Below are 23161 nucleotides of genomic sequence, written 5' to 3'. Positions count from 1 at the left end.
CTGTAGTTATGTTGAAAATAAATTGTTATGCAACAGCAACTTACAAAATTTGGTTAGGTTTTCACATTTAACAGACTGCTGATGTTAACCACAACTGCATGTTGTAACTGTCTGTTTCTAAATACAAGTTATACTGAGCAGCAGAAGGACTTACCAGTCTTGATTGGAACATTACGATTAGATGAAGGTTATACTTCAAAAATTATTTAAAACCAATAAATAAAATAGCAACAGGCACAATTGGTTTGTTTTCAGATTCCTGTGCTTTTTTCTTACCCCTTACATCTTATACAGATAGTCCTCCACTTACAACAGTTCATTTAGTGACCTTTCAAAGTTACGACACCACTGAAAACAGTAACTAATGACCGTTTTTCACAGTTTCGACCTTTCCAGCATCGCCCATGATCATGTGATCAAAATTCAGATGCTTGGCAACTAGTTCATACTTATGACGGTTGCAGTGTCCCAGGGTCATGGGATCCCCTTTTGCGACCTTCTGACAAGGAAAGTCAGTGAGGAAGCCAGGCTCACTTACTAACTTTTATCAACTGCAGTTCGCTTACTAAGAGGTTCACTTACTAACTTAACACTGAGGCGTAAAAGGGGGGCAAAATTCACTTAACAAATGTCTCACTTAACAACAGAAATTTTGGGGCTCGACTCTTAAGTCGAGGACTACCTGCAGAGCTTACAGGCATAATACAAACGACACATAATAGATTCAGCAAAAGATTAAAAAAAAAACCACAACTCTGTACGTGGCTTCAGTTACACATCTCTTATTACCATTCCCTACTGTTGAGGGCTCTATCCATTACCAGTAATGAATTATGGACCATTTGAAACCCATGGCAAGGTTTTCGTAGACGATTAATAAAAGCTTTAAAAAAGTGTTGATAGATTTAAGCGATTCTATTTCAAACAAGGCTGCCTGTGAATGCTTGAAGCATGAAACCCAGCCATGCGGGGAGGAAGTGTGTGTGCTTGTGTTACCTATTCCCCATGCTACACCCTACCCCAAAAGATATACTGTATACATGTCTCACCTTACCTGCCTTGCCTCACCTTATGCTTCAAGCCAAACAGCCAGTATGAGAAACACGTTGAATACAGAGATGGGTTTCGGGCAGGTTCTGACCAGTTCTGGGGAACCGGTAGCGGATATTTTGAGTAGTTCAGAGAACCGCTAGTAAAAATTCTGACTGGGCCCGCCCCCATCTATTCTCTGCCTCCCAAGTCCCAGCTGATTGGGAGGAAATGGGGATTTTACAATATCCTACCCCTGGAGTGGGGTGGGAATGGAGATTTTACAGTATCCTTCCCCTGCCACGCCCACCAAGCCACATCCACAGAACCGGTAGTAAAAATTTTTGAAACCCACCAGTGACTGAATACTGTGTAAACTGTTAGCATACTCCACAAAAGGCTCACAACTCAACACAGTGTTGAGTTCTCACTGTAACTTTTCATTCCCTGTTTCAAGGAATCTCACGGACAATAATGAAAAGGCAGAATGAGAAAAGGAAGCGACTGGTCAGAGGTGAAGAATGTTAAGATGCAGGACTCAGCAGCACCGTTTGGAGAACCAGAGATTTCTCACTGATGACTTCAAAGCAAACACAGGCAGTCGTCGACTTACAACAGTCCACTTAGTGACCATTCAAAGTTACGTCACTGAAAAGGGTGTCTTATGGCCAATTTTCACACTTACGAACATTGCAGCATCCCCCCCCATGGTCACATGATCAAAATTCACAGACTGACTCGTATTTATGACGGTTGCAGGGTCCCGGAGTCATGTCATCCCCTTTTTACAACCTTCTGAAAAGCAAAGTCAATGGGGAAACCAGATTCACTTAATAACCGTGTTACCAATTTAAGAATTGCAGTGATTTGCGTAACAACTGTGGCGAGAAAAGTAGTAAAATGGGGCAAAACTCACTTAACAAATTTCTCACTTAGCAACGTAAATGTTGGGCTCAATTGTGGTCGTACGTTGAAGACTACCTGTATTACATTCTATAGTTGTATACTAGTCATATACTAGTAAATTTTGGGCTCAATTGTGGTCGTAAATTGAGGACTACCAGTATAAGAAATACCCAAATACAGGTAGTCCTCGACTTATGACCACAATTGAGCCCAACGTTTCTATTGTTAAGTGAAACATTTGTTAAAGGAGTTTTGTCCCATTTTGTGACCTTTCTTACCTCAGTTATTGAATCACTGTAGCTGATAAATTATTAACTTGGTTGTTAAGTGAATCTGGTTTCCTCATTGACGTTACGTGTCAGAAGCCCGCAAAAGGGGGTCACATGACTTTGGGAACACTGCATTTGTCATAAATATGAACCAGTTGCCAAGCATCTGAATTTTGATAACATGATCATGGGGGATGCTGGAAAGGTCGTAACTGTGAAAAATGGTCATAAGTCACATTTCTCAGCACCATTGTAACTTTGAACAGTCACTAAATGAACTGGTGTAAGTCGAGGACTACCTGTACAATAGCTTTTCTTACAAGCAATGTTTACTTTTGCAACCACAAAGGGGAATTCTTTTTTCTTAGGTGAAAGTGGCAAAAGCTATCATCCTCTCTAAAATGAGAATACAGGTAGTCCTCGATTTACAACAGTTCATTTAGTGACCATTCAAAGTTACAATGAAAAAAGTGACTTATGACCATTTTTCACAGTTACAACCTTTGTAGCATCCCCCATGATTATGTGATCAAAATTCAGATGCTTGGCAATTGGTTCATACTTATGGCGGTTGTTGCATCCCGAGGTCATGGGATCACATTTGCAACCTTTTGACAAGCAAAGCCAATGGGGAAGCCAGATTTATTTAACTACTGGATTACAAACTTATCACCTGCAGGGATTCACTTAAGAACTGTGGCAAGAAAGGTCGTAAAATGGGGCAAAACTCACTTAACAATTATCTCACTTAATAACAGAAATTTTGGGCTCCATTGTGGTGGTAAATCCAGGATTACCTGTATAGGCATGATAAATCATTTAACACAGGTTAATAAGACTCAGTTTCTGGGGAAAAAAAGCATAGCAACCTAACCAAAAGTAAAAGAAATAATAATAATAATAAAAAACTCCACTCTTAAAATGTAGCTCATATTTGTAAGCTCACCCAAGTGACTTCTGAATCACCAAGCAGGAAACAGCCTACCATTCATGTGAGAGGTTTCCCAATTTTGCTTTAAGAGATGCAAACAAAGAGGTTTAGCCTGCTATAAAACAGCACTTTTGCAAGATTGATAGCTGTAGAGTTTAGCGGGACAAAATTTACCACAATTCCAATGCAAATAATAATGTTTTAAAAGTCTCAGTATAGCACAAACGCTGACATGACAAAATGGCACCGTTCTGCCCCACTGTCATCTAAATGTGTGAAGCCTGAGCCAAATATACCCACTTACAGTATCAACGCCAAACGCTAGAGAATGCAGTAAAATGTTCCTCTTAATGAATGCGTTTAAGCTAAAAAGTGGGTTTGACATGATTAAAAAATAAAGAGGACTTCCCTGAATTTGATCTGGCAGTTTTACCACAGGGAGTAGGAACGCTCCTGAACGTAAATTCACCTACCATTCGGAAATCTTCCTCAAACTTGTAGGCTCCGCCTCCAGTGGCACAAAGCGTGGTATGCAAGCTTGAAAAGTTTTTTTCGCTGCCCATCTGTATGAACCTGTGCATAGCACAGCTTGGGAAACGGATGAAATGGAGATTCCCTTTACGTCCGCACATAGTCAAGTTTTTCAGTTCCAGGTGGACATCTCGGATCCCTGTTTTACCATAGGCTGTGTTGGAAGTCAGATACTTCCTGATGCTTTTGAGGTTTTCCACTTCTTCCTGCTCTTCTTCAGCGGTAATGTCTTTTGGTTCAAAGTATACCAGTTTAACAAGGGTCCCACCAATGTCCATGCCAAACCATGGGAATGCTAAAGGAAGGAAGGAAATAAAGGTTACTGCAGGAATGCTTTAAACAATACCCTGTTTCCCCCAAAATAAGACATCCCCTGATAATAAGCCCAATCGGGCTTTTGAGCTCATGGCAATAAAGCCAAGTGCTTATTTCAGGGTTCAAAAAAATATACGACAGGGTCTTATTTTTGGGGAAACACGGAACTTTTAGATATTAAATGTAATAGTTAGAAGGCCTTTATTATACCACCAAATTATTATCAAAATATATAGTTACTAAAATGCACCAGGAATCAGTTCCATGGCGAGAGGTTTTTCCGTGGACCGGAGGAGGCGGGGTTTCATGTGCTGCCTGCACATGGCTGGGACTTTACTTGTTTGTGCAGACAGGTTTCTGGCATGCTGCGGACCGGTGCCGGTCGATGGACTGGAGTTTGGGGACCCCTGACCTAGACAAAACTTCCCCAACCAAGTATTCTCTAGATCAGGGGTCCCCAACCCCCAGGCTGAACTGGGGTGTTCAGAACTGGGCCATGGGGGGGGGTACACGTAACCATCCCCTCTCCCCTCCCACCACCACTGCCCCCACTGGTCCGCCAAGCCAGAAAGGGTGGAGACCATTACTCTAGAATCTCGATAATGATGGGCTTCCAAAGGACTGGAAATTATGGAATTTCAAATGCATATCTGGAAAGCCTATTCCATCTTTTAACAGCAACAACAGTGTTATCAGCCAAGTCAAATGATTAAATGTGCAACTGAATCAGCCTATGGCATGCATATTTAGTACAGAGATTCATTTAATTGTTTATAAAGTAATTCAGAGTATATGTTCAGCCAGAAATAATTCTCTTGACCTCAAGGTAACCTGTTTTATCTCCTTCGGATGCCTGCCTGAATAGGTTTTTTTTTTCTTCTTTTTATATTACTGTGACAACTTGCTTTTTGCCACCATATTTTCAGCAACGATACCAGCAAACTTCAGAAATCCCTTTTTAAACTTTGATTAAAGGCTCCTTCCCAGAGACTCCTTGAAAAAGGATTCTCTCCTTTTCTTTTATTATATTCAAATGCAATGACAATCAACAACCAAAATACAAATAAATATTGGATTTACTGGTTGAAAAAACAAGTGTCCATGAGCATTATGATAACTTCTTTTTGGTAATAAAATAGTTGCTTGGATCTTGAAATTAACAATAGGAATTTGGCCATAGAGAACAAATTCCATTAGAACAAATTCTAATGGAATTTGGCCATAGAAAATATTCTTGCTTGATGCTACAGGCAACAAAGCATCTCAATACGTTTATTTTGGAATATATTCATTATTCAACTTTTAAAGATGCCAGGGCTCAAGGAGTACCACATTTGTTCAATTAAATCTACTTTTGTTTAAATGATCAATGCAAATATAAAATAACATATTTATCACAAAGCTTATTTCTAACTTTCTACAAATATTGACACAGCAACAATATACCAATGATTCTGTTTTGTTTTTGTTAAATTACTGAAGCATGATTAAAAAGGAAAAAGGAAAGGAACAAGTCAGCCACACTTCTGTGATCTCTTTCCTAGTCTCTGTCCATTAGGAAACAACAGTCCCAAAATAGTCCCTGTTCTTCTATTTTTGGCACCCCCAATACAACTGTTGTAGGGGAATGCAGCAACGGCTCCACATTCAATCACATGGAAATATCTGCCTCTTATCAAAATATTTTTGCATTAGTATTGTACATTCCACTTACATAATAACTGTATATAATTAGTGCCCAAGTACAGTAACTTAAAGTCAGTGCTATATCTAGGAGGCCAGAAACCATCAATCCATGATCACATATCCCATAGGACCGTGATGACAAACCTATGGCATGCGTGCTACAGGTGGCACATGGAGCCATATTTGTGGGTATGTGAGCGTTGCCCTAGCTGAGCTCCAGTGCGCATGTGCATGCTGGCCAGCTGATTTTTGGGCCTTCCGGTCCCACCGGAAGTTGGGAAACAGGCCGTTTCCGGCCTCTGGGGGGGGGCTCTGGGCGGGTGGGAGAGGACGTTTTCGTCCTCCCCAGGCTCCTAGAAAGGCTCTGGAGCCCGGGGAGGGTGAAAAACAGCCCTACCGGGCCCACCGATAACCTACCGGGCCCACCGATAACCTTTTTGCCATTGCGTGCCAAAAGTGGGAGTGTGGGGGTCCATGCGCGGGGGGTGGGGCACATTGAATTATGGGTGTGGGCACGGGCACGTGTCCCCGCGCTTTTGGCATGTGACGGCAAAAAGGTTAGCCATCACTGCCATAGGATATATAAAACTCCCAATTGCAATTTTATGTGCATTCACTAGGAGGCATACCGCACTGAATACAAGGCAATTTATTTTATATATTCCTATGATCACCCAGTTGAAAAGGTTCTGATACCCACTAATCTCTATGCCACATGCAGCAGAATGGCACATTGCAGCCACACTAGTATGAAGTTGTTACATAAATGGGGAAAACGCAGGATTTCCAATGGCACCATGCTCCCAATGCCAGCTGAAATAGGAGAATGGGTATTAAGTAGCACTTAAATCAGAATTGAGTAAAAAAGCAGCAAGGTATCCCAGGGCAACAAATTAGTCTTAATCTTCTCTTATGGACAAAAGTCCAAAGTTTGTGAATAATTTCAAGGCATCTAGTTTTTCCACTTTTTGCACCGAATCGAAAAATAAAAACATTTTCCAACTCTTTTTTTTAATGACTGTGTTTCATGTTTAGTGTTGTATAGCTTTTTGTTGTTGTCACTGTTCACTGTCTGGAATCACTTCTGGTGAGATGGTCAGACATAAATTTGATTAAATAAATAAAAACTTGCACCTTTGGTTTTAAACTCCCATTTAGGGAAAATATATATACAGTATGATCACCCAAGAATCTCCTGAATTTGTTCAGTCACTGTTTTTTATCAGGGCAACCTGATCTACCCAATTATGGGACAGAGCATACTGCTTCCACTTTTGCCTTTCAGCCCCAATCCAGGAGCTTTCGCAGCAAACAATTTTTGTGTTAAATTTATATTTACTGACAAAGAAATAAAGGGGTTTGAATCCTAGAAGGGTATAGCTAGCTGACGAGAGCTAAATAGCTTAAAATAGATCTACTAGTCTCCCTTTATTTCTTTGTCGTAAATATAAATATAACATAATATTTATGTTATAAATTTAACATAAAAATTCAGTCACTAAGTTGTGTCCGACTCTTCGCAATCCCATGGACCATAGCACACCAGCACCCCCCCCCATCCTCTACTGTCTCCCTGAATCTGCCGAAACTCATATCCACTATGTCGATGACACCTCATCCTCTATCGTCCCCTTCTCCTTTAGCCTTCAATCTTTCCCAACATTTTCTAACAAGTCCTCTCTTCTCATTTGATGGCCAAAGTATTTGAGCTTCAGCTTCAGTATCTGCCCTTCCAGAGGACAGTCAGGGCTCATTTCCTTTAGGATTGACTGATTTAATCCCCTGAATGGATAGGGTTAAAGGCTAGCCTACTCTGAACCAAAAGTTATTACATCCTCTTCAGACTACAAACAGTTGTGGATTTCAGCAGAAGGCTTCTCACCCTTTGCCACACAAAACCATAGTTCAATATACCCTCTTATCAACTGGATTTAGTCAACAAGAGATAAGCAAAAGGTGAACGAAAGACAAAGTTAAAGTCTTGCAGAAAACATCAGTTATTTACAGAATGAAGTACCATGTTTCCCTGAAAATAAGACCCTGTCTTATACTTTTTTTGAACCCCGAAATAAGTGCTTGGCCTTATTTTCAGGGAGGTCTTATTATTTTGGGGTGCATGGAGCAAGATGGGGCTCCTCTTGCTGTTTTACCTGCATTTAAATATTTTCGGGGAGAGCTTATTTTCGGGGAGAGGCTTATTTTAGCGCATGCGCTCAAAAGCCCAACAGGTCTTATTATCAGGGGATGTCTTATTTTCGGGGAAACAGGGTATCAGAATTTTCAAAGTCTGCAACAAAATTATTTATACAAAAAAGGGAGTATATAAAGACTGGATTGTATCTTGGAATCTTGTATTTTGGAATCAATGGTTTTCTACAAACAGATATAAACACATTCAAAATGACATGTTTTCTATGTTGATAAAACATTGAAGTATGTTTTCATATAAAAACTAAGGCCTAGCTTCATTTCACAATACTACAATCATTGAATTTGTGTAATTTTGCAAAGTCCAGATTATTGATAGTGTACATTCTGGTCAATCTGGAAGAATTTATACTTGGCCCAAATTTTTATCGATAAGAGTTTCAATATGGCAGAGTGGCAGTAACAAACACAGCTGTGAAAGGATCATTCTTGCTAATTTGACAGGCCAAAATCTTCAAGATTTTACAGATTTATCTTTTCTCTGTTCTGTTGATGCTTCCATAATAATTATCTTGACACAGTAAATGCTGATATCTACCTAACTGGAAACTAATCTAGAAGTCAACATAGGTAAAAGAGGATTTAGTCTTAATGTCACTTAAATATTTGTATGCTACTTCCTATAACAAAACTTTGAAACATTTTACAATAAAACAAGCAAATGTAATTATTTCTAATCGTGTCTTTTTGAATTTGGACATTTTCTTGATCTTCTCACCACTTCAGAAGAGAAAAAAAATTAATTATACACATTTTTCCTTCTCAACAACTATAGAGCCAAAATAACCTTTCTTCTGTTTAGAATTTCTGAGAAACAATGGTCTAAAGGACATACTGTATGTAACATCATGGATTGGACCAAGGGGCTTACCTCTTAAATGTTAAATAAAATTCCAAGGCCAGATGACAGGGGAAAATATCTTGATTAAATACTGCAAAAGTCAAACAGACCTCAGCAATCCTGTGTTACAGCCCATTAAACCCATAGACTGAATTTTATTACAGGTTTATCCAAATCCTATTTGTTCAGCTGTAGATATCACTAATTATATGCTTTTATCATAATACATGCAAAAATCAGAGTTATCTGTTTCTAGAAGGTTAATTAGGATTTCAAAATACAGTCAAGCACGAATTCACTAGCTCACACAAAAACAGTCTTGCAACAGTTATTCACCAAAATGAAAAGTGCAATATATTTGTCATCCACTTTGTAAGATTTCATAAGGTTGAAGAAATTTGAAATTCCATGTAAGGGCATATCAGAGGTCTCATTCATTGAAAGTCAAGAACTGGAATGGTTACTCTAAGACCGGGGTGTCAAACTCGATTTCATTGAGGGCCGCATCACAAGGTTGTGTTTGACCTTGAGGAGCTGGGTGGGCGTGGCCAGCTCAACGTCACTCGTCGGGGGCACCTGTGGTGGCCCAGATGGGGCCAGGGGGATCTTCCTGCAACTGGGGCCCTCCCGAGCTCATTTTCACTGGCAGAGGCACCGCGGGCCGGTCCTTTGCAGAAAATCAACCGAACGTCATGTCTCCATATTAGACCAGGAGTACAAAACTTCAGTGATGTAATATCTGAAAGCCACATAAAAGGAGCATTTATAAGAAGCGTGTAGTGTAGGAGTTGCTTGTTGCTCATTCTCATTTTAATCTGTTGAAATTCTGTGGCTTTGTGTGAAAAATCTCTACTACTACTTGGGGATGGAAATGTATAATAACTGCATAATGTCAGTACCTCACAACAACCTCTGCACAATTAATTATTACACTGGGATTTTCAAAATTCACCTTCAGCTTAGAGGTAGTCCTTGAGTTAAGACCAAAATTGAGCCTGGAATTTTGGTCATAAATCAATCTGATTCAATTTTACAACTGTTTTTGTGATGGCCGTAAAGTGATCCAATGCTGCCATTTTCTGCCAGAAAGCAGCCAAAACAGTCACAAATCAGTTACGTGACTGCGGAAAGCTTTGCTCAAAAATACAAATTTGTTGCCAAGCAGGTGACATGAGATCACATAAACACGGTGTATGTGGGGGGGGGGGAGGCAGATGTAACTTTGAAGGTGGGTCGGAAGTACTCTTTTTTAGTTGTTGGTTGTTAAGCAAGGACTACCTATATTACAGAAGACTGATGAGACAAACATTAGTCTGTGTCAGTGTTACTTTTGGAAGAGAAGCTACATAATCAGAGCACATCATACACTAAGGTGAATAATTCTTACTAGGTGGTCATCCAGAAATGGATTTCTGTGATTGGGCGTATTTATTAGACAGCATTTTGTGATTTTGTACGTAACGGTTTACATTCTCATCTATTGAGAATGTTGTAGACACTCTCAATCTCAAACCGAGCTAAAACGTTTATTATTGTCCTATTTTGCTTGACTTATAGTTCTCTATCTTTTTTTTTCCTAAATGACTCAGCAGAAGATAGTCGTTATTTTTATATTTTAAAAATTCATGCAGGATGGATGTGGGCCCCCGAGATATTCTTGTAAATAAGAATGATGCTAGAATGTAATGGGGTTTATGGTATTAATAGCAACACCAAAAAAAATCATTTAAATGAAGCCAATTTTCCATCATTGCAAGTTTGCCTCATTATCCAATGCTTTTGTTTTTTAATCTAACAGGTTCCGTGGCCTAAAAATTTCAAAATCCCTGTCCTAGAAGGTAATGTTCTGTGCTTTTCTTTTCTAGTCAGTATAATCTTTTTACATAATTAGGTACAGAGGTGTTTAAAAGTTTGTGAAGCCTTTTGAATTTTCAGTATTTCATCATAATAAGGCCTGACATTTGATCTGTTCTCCATACAAATGAATAAATAGAATGTGTGTGTGTTTTTTTTACTTGTGTGTTTCATTGAGTGCTCTATCTAGTTTTAGGATGTATGTGAAGAACATCACATTTTAGCTCACATTTACACAAAAATACTGAAAATTCACCACTATAAATTAGGGAGCCTGGCAAGTGACATGGAAGCTGCCCACAGATACCACCTCACCTAAGGAACTATATTAGAAATGTTCACAGAATAAATGGAGCATTTAAATAACGTTCCCTGTGCAATCATGGAAAAACAGGGTTTTATTTTGTAATTGGGAGAACAAGCATTATGCTATAGGAAGAAATGTGTGTGTTTCTTTTCAGGAAATGCTGGAAGTAAAACAGGGTTTCCATCCTTCTCTTTTTTTAAAAAAAACAAACAAACTTTTTTTCCCTCACTTAGGATAGGCAAAATAAATTACTTGTGCTTTGCCCCTCCCAATCTCATAAAGAAGCAGATTTTGTTACACATGCTAACATCAGCATAAGCAAACACACTTCATTATGTCAGTGTTGTGTTATGTACAATACAACTTGAAACCAAACCAAGCCAAAGGAATCTGAACCCAGGGAGAGGAAACCATACGAATGACCTACAGAGGGCAAACAAGCTGTTAAGTCCACATGAGGACATCAGAGAAGATTACGGTACACAAATGACAACTGCACAGTGGTATTGCAGTTGTGTTAATTGGTTCATTTTTTGTGGACATGGCATTACCACCTTTGATAATAGCATGTTAGCATACCCTGACCTTTCAATTCAGCAAACCTTTCCCTACACTGAGGACTATGTACTTTGAAGTCGAAGAATTATGAAAATGTGGACGATCAGTATTAGAGTAGTCCTTGACTTCTAACCACAATTGAGCCCAAAACGTCTGCTGCTAAGCGAGACAATTGTTAAAGAGAATTTTGTCCCATTTCTCACCACAGTTGTTAAACGAAGCACTGCAGTTCTTAAATTAATAATACAACTGTTAAGTTTGTTAAGTCCCCATTGACTTTGCTTTTCAGAAGGTCACAAAAGGAGATCACATGATCCCAGGACACTGCAACCATCATAAATATGAGCCAGTTGCCAAGCATCCAAATTTTGATCACGTGACCATGGAGACGCCGCAACAGTCATAAGAATGAGAAACGGCCACCTTTTTGAAGTCACTTTTAGTAACTTCAAACAGTCACTAAACAAATGGTTGTAAATCAAGGATTACCTGTATTTCCATCGTCAAAGTTTTCCAGAGAATTCAGAATACTGTTGTATTGGAGTTCACTTTTGTCTCCTTATGTTTTATTGTTTTATGGTTCACAACAGCTAAAAAGCAATAGGAGACCTGTCTTTCTGGCACAAAACTAATATTCAAGAACACTACAGAGTTTTGGTTTGTTCAACAAGGAAGAAAGAGTCAATTTCTGCACTCTTGTAGCTTAGGATCAGAAACCAGGCCAAACAAAAAGATATTAAGGAATGCACCATCTTTCAAGATCTTGAGAAATGTTTATTTATATTAGCAGGGGAAGATATAAATAACCAGTTCAATATTTAGTCCACCTTAAATCTAATGTTGGGTCATATTCTCTACATTTTAGATCCAGTACATGACGTAGATTGCTTGGTGAAGTAATCCATTGCTCCTAAATGCTGCATGAATCAGATTACAACGATTCAGGTGCATGGCAGATACTGCTTGGTGAGTACAGACAAATTGGCTGCAACCCAGATGTGTCTTTTGCCTTGGGCAAAACACACAGGGTCCTTGGTAAGCAGCAAACAAAAATAGAGAAAGATGCTAGAGATTAATTTGGTATGCTGCACCAAGCAAAAAATTCAACTGAAACCAAATTATCTATCTAGAAACTTAAACAGATGGAAACCTTCAAAGTTGGAGAGCCATTTTAGGAGATAAAAGTAACTTTCTAGTTGTGCATCCACCCTTGCTCTACTTGATTTCTCTGCAACTATACCATCAGCTATGGCAGGGGTATCAAACTCAAGGCTTACATCTGGCCCCTTGGGGCCGCCCTGGAAACAGTGAAGGACCGGCCCGCGGTGCCTCCGCCAGTGAAAATACAGCTCGGGGGCCTATTTTCCCTGGCAGAGCTCTCGGTCCACCACAGGTGTGCCCAACGTGAATGACGTCGAGCTGGTCACGCCCCCCTGCCCCCCCAAAGTCGAACACAACCCTGATGTGGCCCTCAATGAAATCAAGTTTGACACCCCTCAGCTATGGTATCCTTTTGGATCAGCTCAAAAGACTGGGAGTGAGTGGCATTTTGTGGTTACTTCACTTCATATCTCCATGGTCAATTTTAGTTGGTAATGGGGGGAGTGGAGAGAGATCTCACCTTGGCCCTACTGTAGGATGCTGCAGGGTTCAATGCTTTCTTCGCTTTTATTCAGTATCTACATAAGGTCATTGGGTGAGTTCTTCAGTTGCCATGGGATGAGGTATAAAATATACATCTCTGCGCCTGGCAAATTGAATGAGACTGTGGACATCCTATCTCAGTGCCTGAAGGTTATGAGGGTCTAAATAAGGAATAATAGGCTTTAGCTGAACCCTGGCAAGACTGAGTGGCTTAGGAACTGGGGCTTGCCAGTTTTAGGGCTAGGCCATCTTTGGTGCTGGGTGGAGTTGCACTGTCCCAAACAGACCTACTACACAACCTGGAAGTCTTCCTGATTCCTGACTCCGGCATGAAGAACAAGTAGCAGTCATGGCTAGTCTTTGCACAACTTCATATCTGTGCACCAGTTGTGCACATTCCTAGATTGGGAGCTTCTGCTCATGGTCACTCATGCCCTATTCACCTCCCAATTGGACTATTGTAATAGGGCTGCCCTTGAAGAGTACTGAGAGCTTCAGCTAGTGCATAATGCAGTAGCATGGGCAGTTATGTGTGCTCCATTGGTTACTACTCTACTCCTGGGTCCAATTCAAAGTACTGGTTTTGAACTTCAAAGCCGTCCATGGGGCTGAGTTATCCGAAGAATAAACTCGTCCAGATTACTCTACCTATCCCATCAGATCAAGCAGAAGTAGCAGGTCCCATTTTTTAAAAAACACTTTATTAAACTTTTATTACATTAAAAACATAAAAAATTATATCACTCAACAACAGCTATTTATGGTGTTTTTCTTGTGACAGTAATTTGTGCGTTATTTACAAAAAATAAATTGTGCGTATTTACATTCTTATTTTATCTATTGCTTATACTGTACATTGTGTTGTTTAAGTGTCCCCTTTATTTTTTTTGAGCAGTGTACTTAATAACTATTATCTTAGATAGATTAATCTCCATTCTATCCAGTTATACCACTGTTCCCACACATATTTAAGATCCCCAATAGGAAGAGTTCCGATTCTAAATCTAATTGTTCGTTAGTAATTTCCTGTAGCCAATCTTTAATTTTAAGCCAATATTTTCGAGCCTCAGGGCAGGACCACCATATATGGTAGTATGTTCCCTCTTTCTTTTTACATTTCCAACATATGGGGCTCATTTTAGGGTATATTTTCGCTAATCTCGAAGGGGGTAAGTGCCACCTGTAGAACATTTTATATGCATTTTCTTTATATGCTGCTGATTTTGTTAGTTTGTGGTTTCTGTTCCATATATTCTCCCAGTCTGAGAGTTTTATGTTGTGTCCAATATTTTGACCCCATGCAATCATGCATCCTTTCACTACTTCTTCCTCCATTTCTACTTCCAGAAGGTCCCATTTTAAAGAACCATTCTCCCCCCTGAAGTGAGATTGATTCCATCTTTGTTGGTTTTTTGGAAATCCCTAAAACCTGATTATACCATCAAGCTGGGGGCCGTAGGGGACCAATGAGGTAAAGAGTTAGCTCCATTGTTGTTAACATCTGCTGTCCTCATTTAGCCTTTCTGATTTTTTAAAAAAATAATAATAATTGTTTTTATATGTTAACTGCTTTAGAGTTTTGTTATACACCACCCAGAATTACTTTTTCATGAAATAGGCAGCCATATAAACTTGATGAATGAATAAATAAAATACCGGTAAGTTCCATCCTAATGAGCCAAACATGGAATTATTCAACAAGGCACATAATAAAAAGGAATACCACAGAGTTCACGAGACCAATTCTAATTATACTGCAGTAATACCCAGATCTGAGCCAAGGAAAATGAACAAGAGGACGATAAAGTTGGCCTTGGTATTTTTATTTCTCCTGTCTTCTTCCATGTCTGGCCGTCATGTAGCTATGTTCATAACAAACCAGACGTTAGGGCTATTTCAGTTCACCCTAACCTGATATTCTCCAATTCATTTGTCTAACTCTTGGGAATAACAGAAAATCAAAAATCTGGGAATCCTTGTTGTAAGCCGTTATCCACTATTCTGAAGAAATAAAGCACTAGGCAGAAGTCTTTAAAACAGCAAGTCTTCTAAAGCCGGAAAGAAATTTCTCCCCCTTTGTTATTTATCATTTTTTAAAAGTGTCCCTTTTATGAAGAAATTAGTATTTCTGCTCCCAGTAAAATAAAGCAAAAGGTGCAACTGTTTCCTACTATTTTAATTGCATTTTAATACAATCCTGAATCGTTACTCTAGGATGGCAACATATCAAGCTGATTTTCTTTTGTTCAGAAGAATTAGTTGGAACGCACCATCCTTATTACACAATATTAATACAACTCCGAGCAATGGGAGGAGAGGAAATTCAACACTAGTATTGTTTTATCAGATATAAAGCCTGTATTGGTACAAGAAAATCCAGTTCTACACATTACACTATTTAAACAGGATAGCGTAAAATTAATTATGTAATGTGAAGATTCTAACTGATTACATCTAAAACAATTTAGTAGTATTAACTGACACAATGCAGAAATATGATGCTCAACATCACTCTAGAATATATTAGAAATCCAAATTGTGTATTATTAACACAAAGAAAATGATGGACTAAGACTCACTTCACACATTGGTATGATAATCCTGGATCTAACTGGTGTTGCATAAGACTGTTGGACAGAATTCATAGGATGGCAATTATTGATTATGAAAAAACAATCTAAGATGTAGGAAAAAAGTTTAGGAAGAAAGCTAGGCTAGACAAAAATATTTTCCCCAATATCAAGTTTTCTCTGCTTAAAAATATCTTCTATTTAATCATAGGAGCATAATTGCATCTGAAATTATACAGCCCAGACATACATTTGCAATCTCTATCACAACAAGGTCTAAGTAAACAGAAAGAATTCAAAACATTACAAGGGTCATTTAACTTGATGAATGCTAACAGCTGAACTATATAGAGGAAAGTTCATTAATGGACAAGACAAGAGAATCTTTAACAGTTTATGAGCCTACCTTTGGACAAGTCCAAGTGTTGCCAAAAACTGATGAACTACATATGTTTTATTAATGCTTTTATGCTTTATGTTTTTCAAAATACAGGTAGGATTTTATTTTAATGTAGCATGGCAAAAGGGAATTCTAATAGATGTCAATACTTGTGTTGAAAGCCAAAGCTGGAATTAATGAGAAGTTGATAGTTCTTCAATTAATTAACATAGTTTAAAAAGATGTAACTGAGACCACAAACCTCTGATGCCGATTTCAGCACAAGTTTACTCCAGAGTACATGATTGTTTACGTACCGTAAATAATAATTAAATTTGGATATATGGATACAACACCAGAAAAACAGATGTCCAAAACTGCAACAAAATTTAATGAGCATTCTTCTAAAGTAAATTGCTGAAGTCTTGTGCTCAGTAACCAGCACTAACTTTCCATATAAAAGTTTAAAAGTGATATTTTCTTTAGTTGAGCAAAAAAGGTGGTCCCAATGCTGTCCTTTCAAAAAATTTCTTTGGGGAAAAGCATGATAGATCCAGATCCAACATTATACTGGAACAGATATGGCCAATTTGTAGGCATCGGCCATAAGTGCTCTGGTTCAGAGGTCTCCAACCTTGGCAACTTTAAGCCTGGCGGACTTCAACTCCCAGAATTCCCCAGCCAGCGAAGAATTCTGGGAGTTGAAGTCCGCCAGGCTTAAAGTTGCCAAGGTTGGAGACCCCTGCTCTGGTTCACAACATGGAACATGATGCTGAGTCTTGTTTGCCTTAGATTCGTGGTGGCATTCTCTTGTATACAGAGCGTAAAGCTTGAGGGGTAACACTGAGCAGTGCAAGGGATTAGTAGTTCATTGAAAATAAGGCTTTAAGATCTGGAAGCTACTCATTTTTTTTTCCTCTCTGGGACACACATTTGACTGCAGATTGCATCTACAACAATTAAGTTGCAACCATTCCCTAGAAAACTACCAAGAGGGTAAACTTTGATCTGAATTAAGAAGCTGGGCATAATCACCTGGAAAAGCATTTGTTTTCCATAACAATCACCTGGCCTACACAACTGTCAAGGCCATTTCAGTCCTGACACCAGAAGCAAGCATTTCTTAACTTCTTAAGCATAAATCAGAAGATAATATTCCCTTCATAATCTGCAATTAACACTATTTCCACAACAGTCTATAGTTGTCTGTTATTATTAGATTTATACCCTGCTTTTCTGCTGTATAATTCAAAGTGGCATACATAATATTCCCAACCTCCTATTATCAACAACACCAACCCTATGGGGTAGGGTGGGGCTAGCCAACCTAGAATGACTGACCAAAGTCACCCATCCAGCTTTCATGCCTAAAGGAGGATTAGAACTCATAATCTCCTGGTTTCTAGTCCAGCTATTTCACCAAGCTAGCTCTCTGTTAGATGCTTACTATGGTATTACCAAATAAAACCTGAAGAGACTTTTACATATGTAAATGGAACAATTCTTGACTTAAAAGAAATGATAACTATCTTTTGTATATTGCAAAGGATAAGTAAATAAAGTTGGAGTTCCAAGTACAGGTTTCAGGTCCTCTCTTTATTAAGCTACAATCACAAGTTACCTCATGCAATTTGTAAAGTACACTTTCACATACAAAACTAATAAGCACTTTTTAACACTGACCTCTAAATAATCCTGCCAAACCAGAACAACCAGATTATTCAGTATTGTATTTTACACCGGCTTCTTCAGTGAAAATTCCTTATTTTGTTACTCAATGTAAACAGTCCAAAACTTCTAGGAATCTCAGTTTAGACATTTTATCACCATTTTTCTTTACTCCGCCTCATTCATTTTATTCTCCTTAGAAAAATTTAATTTAAATCTATGTTTTTCCTAATTAAAGTTCTGACTGTGGAGCTTTCAAGCTATTCTTTGTAAAATATTCTTCACATACTATTATTGGTCTTCACTGTAGATCAGGTTTAATATCAGTAAGCAAACACTATTTGCTGATAATAGAACAAAGATGGAGACTGCATATTATTATTCTTAAGTACAGGATTTAAAGGTAACATCACCAGCAACTGTACAAGATAAAATCAAAATAAGAGAGTGTTGGAAGGGACCTTGGAGGTCTTCCAGTCCAACCCTCTGCTCAAGCAGGAAACCCTATACCAGTTTAAACAAATGGTTATCCAATCTCTTCTTAAACATCTCCAGTGCTGGAGATATCAGAAAGGCTCTTTTTAACTTTGATGCCTAATGGCAACCAAGATTTGAGAGCTGAATGTAAGAACCACAAATATTAAGGTTTTTAAAATAATGCACATTAAGGTCCGAAAAATAAAGTAAATGTAGCCTGTCATTGTTTGAACAGTTGAAAAACAAGCTACTAACAGTACGAACAACTATTATGGATGTGCATAAAAATTAGAATATAACAAAAAATTAGTTGGCACTGAAATGACTAATTAAATTGATGCAGAATAAACAATTGCTCTGAATTGCAATTGCAAGAATTGCATCCTTGTTTTGGTTCTTAGATTTACATTGCTACATTTCTCCAAAGAACTCACTCCAAGGTGAACATGTTTAAAGTCTTGCAATACTTTTTGAAAAATGTTATGTAAGGCTAGAGCTCTGTTAATTTCAGTGGGGTTCTGTCATGTGCAGAAGTAATCATCACAGATGGCATACCATAATATTAACTGACCCAAAAAAATCAATTAAAAACATCAAAGTCAACAACCATATACAATCATTTGTGAATTAGATTTACACCAAGTTTCTATGGTCTACCACATTGTAGACATTTCTAATAAATGTGAAAGTTCCTAGAAACACTTCTGATGGAAATAAAAATTTTCATGTATGCATCATTTTAATGGGTACTTTGCTTTCTTTAACCTTTTCCTATTTTATCCAGCTTTGGACTGTTTTCTTTTAAAATAAAACAAACATCTTCTTACCTCGTAAAAGTCCCAATCTATCAGAGAATATAATGGGAAAATAACACGGCAAACATTTCAATGAAACAATGAGTGAACATTTTTTCTGGTTCAGCTAGTTTAGGAAAAATGGTTTATCTTTCTCAAAATCCAACCAAAAAAAGCCATCAAAACTATAGGATATATCGCTGCTCAGTGGGGTTATATCCAGTGGTGGGATTCAAATAATTTAACAACCTGTTCTCTGCCCTAATAATTTCTTTCAACAACCAGTTCACCAAACTGCTCAGAAAGTTAACAACCGGTTCTCCCGAATTGGTGCGAACTGGTTGAATCCCACCACTGGTTATATCTAAATATACTGATTCAAGGGTCACATTGAATAAAACAGGGTCTGACTTCCAAGTAAGTTAAGAATTGAATCGAGTTGTGAATGTCATTGTTTTAGCAGCATGCACACAGCCTTTTTAGAATCTATTTACAAAACTCAACACTCTGTATTTCTAATTATTATTTTTGAGTATTATATTAAACTGCTCTAAACATTAAAGAATTTGCTACATCTACACAAATTACTCCAAAATACATGTTAGTGAAACTGATCTTTGAGAAATATATTGAATTTCATAGAATTGAACAGGTAGAAGAATTTTTTTTATTCAAACCCAGTAATTTTCAGATAGCATCCTGCTATCTAGTCAAGCTCTCCCTCTTTCCTTAATAAAGATGCCAGCAATGGCAGAGAAAATCATGCTGATTATGAAAACAAGGGTAGCCTTAACACAAGTCCCGTCTACTTACAATGCTTCTTGTCTATGATTAGCCTCATTTTGAGTTACTAAAACGAACAGTTGGCTTGAAGCAGGCAATCCACACAAGTCAGTGTGACTTTTTTACATCCCCAAAACTGGCAAAGCGTTTTATCAAGGGCACATTTATACAACCCATCCACATTGAGAAAATCTGTTTTAGCGCTCTGTACAGAACAAGAGGGAGACACGAGACCAGCCCACATTTTCCCAGCCTCCTCATTGGTCAAGCCCGGGACCGGCCTACGTGGGATCAGTGGGTGTGCATCGGGAGAACGCGCCCCTATTGGCTGAGCCCGAGACGGTATTTAATGAACTGATGTTTGGGCGGCGGAACAAGAAGCAGCCCGTCGCAAGTCAGAAACGCCGGAGCCGCTCCTGGGGAGTTGAAACGGGAAAGCGCGATCAGATCCTGAAGCCAGAAACGGCATCACCGGCAAATATTACATATATATAATAAATATGTATATATAATATAGATAGATAGATAGATAGATAGATAGATAGATAGATAGATAGATAGATAGATAGATAGATAGATCGATCAACGGCTCTAATTTTTTTTGGGAGGGGGGTGTTCTTCGTTATTGCATCGAAATAACATTCGCGTTTGCAGCGAGGGACGCAATGAACTCCCGCTGCGCCAAGCCCCCGTCTTGCCTCTTTCATCACGTGAATGACGCTTTTGGAAACATTCCGATGGCACACAGACACGTGAGCCAGGGCAAATCTGCCCGCCGGTCTCATTCACAGATTTAAGTTTCTCTCCATCCACCCACCCCCTCCTTTTAACGAAACGCCAACCCGAAACCGGGTCGGGGTGGTGGTGGAAGGAAACCGCCTTGCAGCGATGCGCCCGGTGCAAACTCTTCGCTTGCAAGGGGCCCCTTTTTTTTTTTGTTTGCACGCGGGTTCCTTCCCGATGCGTTGCGATCCCATTGTAACGCACCCCTCCGAATCGGACCCTCCACCCACAGCCTTGACTTACGCGGCCTGTTCTTTCTGCCCGAATCCATCCTCCGGCGCGCCCTGCTTTTTTTCGTCGGCGAGTCGTGGCTGGAGAGCGGCAGCTCGGGACGAAAATGCAACGGGTGGGAAGCCTCGCCATTGCCGGCCAGAGGGTGGAAGCCGTTGTGCAGCGGCAGCCCGTTGTGCAGCGAGCGGGTGGGAGAAGCTGCTGCTGCCGCCGCCGCCGCCGAAGAGACGCCGGCTTGGCCTCGTAGTCTGTCCCCCATGGCGCCGGCAACAGCTGCAGCCGCCACCCCGAGGCCGCCGCTCGTCCTTTGTCTCGCCTTTCTCCCCGCCGCGAAGCAGGCGAAGGGCAGAGTCCCGCGGGGCGTCCCCCGTGCTGGCTCTCCCGCAGCGGCCGGGACGCTGCCTCCGCCGCCTTCCCGAGGCAGCGGCAAGCGCAGGCGTCCTGCCCACCGCAGGAGGAGGAAGGAACGCCGGGCGAAGGATTGCTGGGAAGGGGGGCGGTAGCAGAGCCGCAGAGCGCTTGGCTCCTTCCCGAATTTGGGGCGTGAACCACCGGCTCCCTCACACACACACACACACACACACCGCACGCGGGAGCTTTTGCCCGCCTTCCCGCCTGAGGAGAATTGTGAGCGCCTCGTTCTCGGGAGGAAAGAAGAAGGAGCCGGGCTCTCGCAAACCGACCGACCCACCCAGGAGCTTCGGTGAAACCAGCTTGGTTAAAGCTCCGTGTCTTTGCCCAAAGGTGCTTTTTTTTCCAGAGGCAAATGGACTTTCTTGGGGTTTTTTTTTTTTCCTTTGGAAGACGTTTCGCTTCTCATCCAAGAAGCTTCTTCAGCTCTGACAGGATAGTGGGGAATGGAAGGATTTATATTCCTTGCAGACAGCTGATAATATGCATCCTTTTAGAGCAGTGTTTCTCAACCTTGGTAGCTTGAAGATGGGTGGACTTCAATTCCCAGAATCCCCCAGCCAGCAGCGCTGGCTGGGGGATTCTGGGAATTGAAGTCCACCCATCTTCAAGCTTCCAAGGTTGAGAAACACTGTTTTAGAGGGTCGTTGAAGCACTTGGAGGTTTATCTGTGTCCTCAGGGTCACCCGAGTACTGCTCCTGGTTCCTGTAGTCTGCAATTATTTTCCTCTGGAAATCCATTCCTACTCCCACTCCATCCCAAGGGTGTTCATCCCAAATTGCGTCACTAAACGTCTGTGGAGATTCTCAGTCATCCAGGTCATGGTTGTCCCAAAGATGCTTTTTTCGGGAGGCAACTGGACTTTTTTGTTTTCCTTTGGAAGACGTTTCACTTCTCATCCAAGAAGCTTCTTCAGCTCTGACAGTGAAGGATAGTGGGGAATGAAGGGGAATCCTTGTCAGAGCTGAAGAAGCTTCTTGGGTGAGAAGCGAAATGTCTTCAAAAGCCAAAACAAGAAAGTCTTGAAAAAGCACCTTCTTTGGGACAACCATGACCTGGATGACTGAGAATCTCTATATACTCCGTGTCTTTTGCTTATCCAGGATGAGAAAACCACACGTGTGCCAACAGCACATCCTGCTGCTGTTCCCGGGCAGAACTTAGTAAAGGAGAAGGCAACTCTAAGCCAAAGGAAAGGCAGGAGCAAAGAAAAGGAAATGTAACAAACAAAGAAAACCAAAAAATTATTTACTGTAAATCTCCATCCTGGCATCCAGGTTTCTATCCTGGCAAAGCCACCTTCCTTTCCCCTGATTTACAGCTAGATTACCTTTTGTTCCTTCAATTTCTCCCCTCTCTTTCCAAAGGTTATCCCAAAGGAGGCAACTGGACTTTCTTGTTTTTTCTTTAAAGACCTTTTGCTTCAAATATAAACCCTTCCCCACCATCCAGTCAGAGCTGAAGAAGCTTCTTGGATGAGAATCGAAATGTCTTCAAAGAAAAAACAAGAAAGGCCAATTGCCTCCTGAAAAAGCACCCTTGGGACAATCATGACCTGGATGACTGAGAATCTCTATAGATCCCAATATGGGATGAACACGGGTGAACAAGGATGCCCAGATTTCCAGGGTGGAAAAAATTGCAGACTACAGGAACCAGGAGCACTACTCAGGTGACCCAAGTGTTTCAAGGACTTTGTAAAAGGATACAAATGAATATAAATCCTTGAATTATATCCTTGCTGTCTGCAAGGAATATAAAATCCTTCCATTCCTACAATCCAGTCAAAGCTGAATAAGTTTCTTGGATGAGAAGTGAAACGTCTTCAAAGAAAAAACAAGGAAGTCTCCTGAAAAAGCACATTTGGGACAACCATGACTTGGATGACTGAGAATCTCTATAGACTTTTTCCAAAGCTTACCAACTCCAAACAACCACCACTTTCTCAGTTTTCCACCTTTTTTTCCCACCCCTTCCCTCTTCCT

The 23161-nt window shown here is 40.0% G+C and overlaps 1 protein-coding gene across 1 annotated transcript in view; it reads right to left on the bottom strand.

The window, feature by feature from the left end:
• The window catches only part of PANK1 (pantothenate kinase 1), a 34466-nt gene extending 13291 nt beyond the window's left edge, over window positions 1-21175 (bottom strand). The window contains exons 1-2 of the mRNA XM_070945301.1: window positions 20777-21175; window positions 3609-3961 (exon numbers count right to left, since the gene is read on the bottom strand). Of these exons, the coding sequence (XP_070801402.1) occupies window positions 3609-3961; window positions 20777-21023 (600 nt within the window). The 5' untranslated portion in view covers window positions 21024-21175. The remainder of the gene's footprint in view (window positions 1-3608; window positions 3962-20776) is intronic.
• Between the last annotated feature and the right edge of the window lie 1986 nt (window positions 21176-23161).

This window comes from Pituophis catenifer, unplaced genomic scaffold, assembly GCF_029215685.1.
Source record: "Pituophis catenifer annectens isolate HBS135680 unplaced genomic scaffold, rPitCat1.0.hap2 SCAF_6, whole genome shotgun sequence".
NCBI classification, from domain to species: domain Eukaryota; kingdom Metazoa; phylum Chordata; class Lepidosauria; order Squamata; family Colubridae; genus Pituophis; species Pituophis catenifer.
This window is presented reverse-complemented; position numbering and strand designations above follow the sequence as displayed.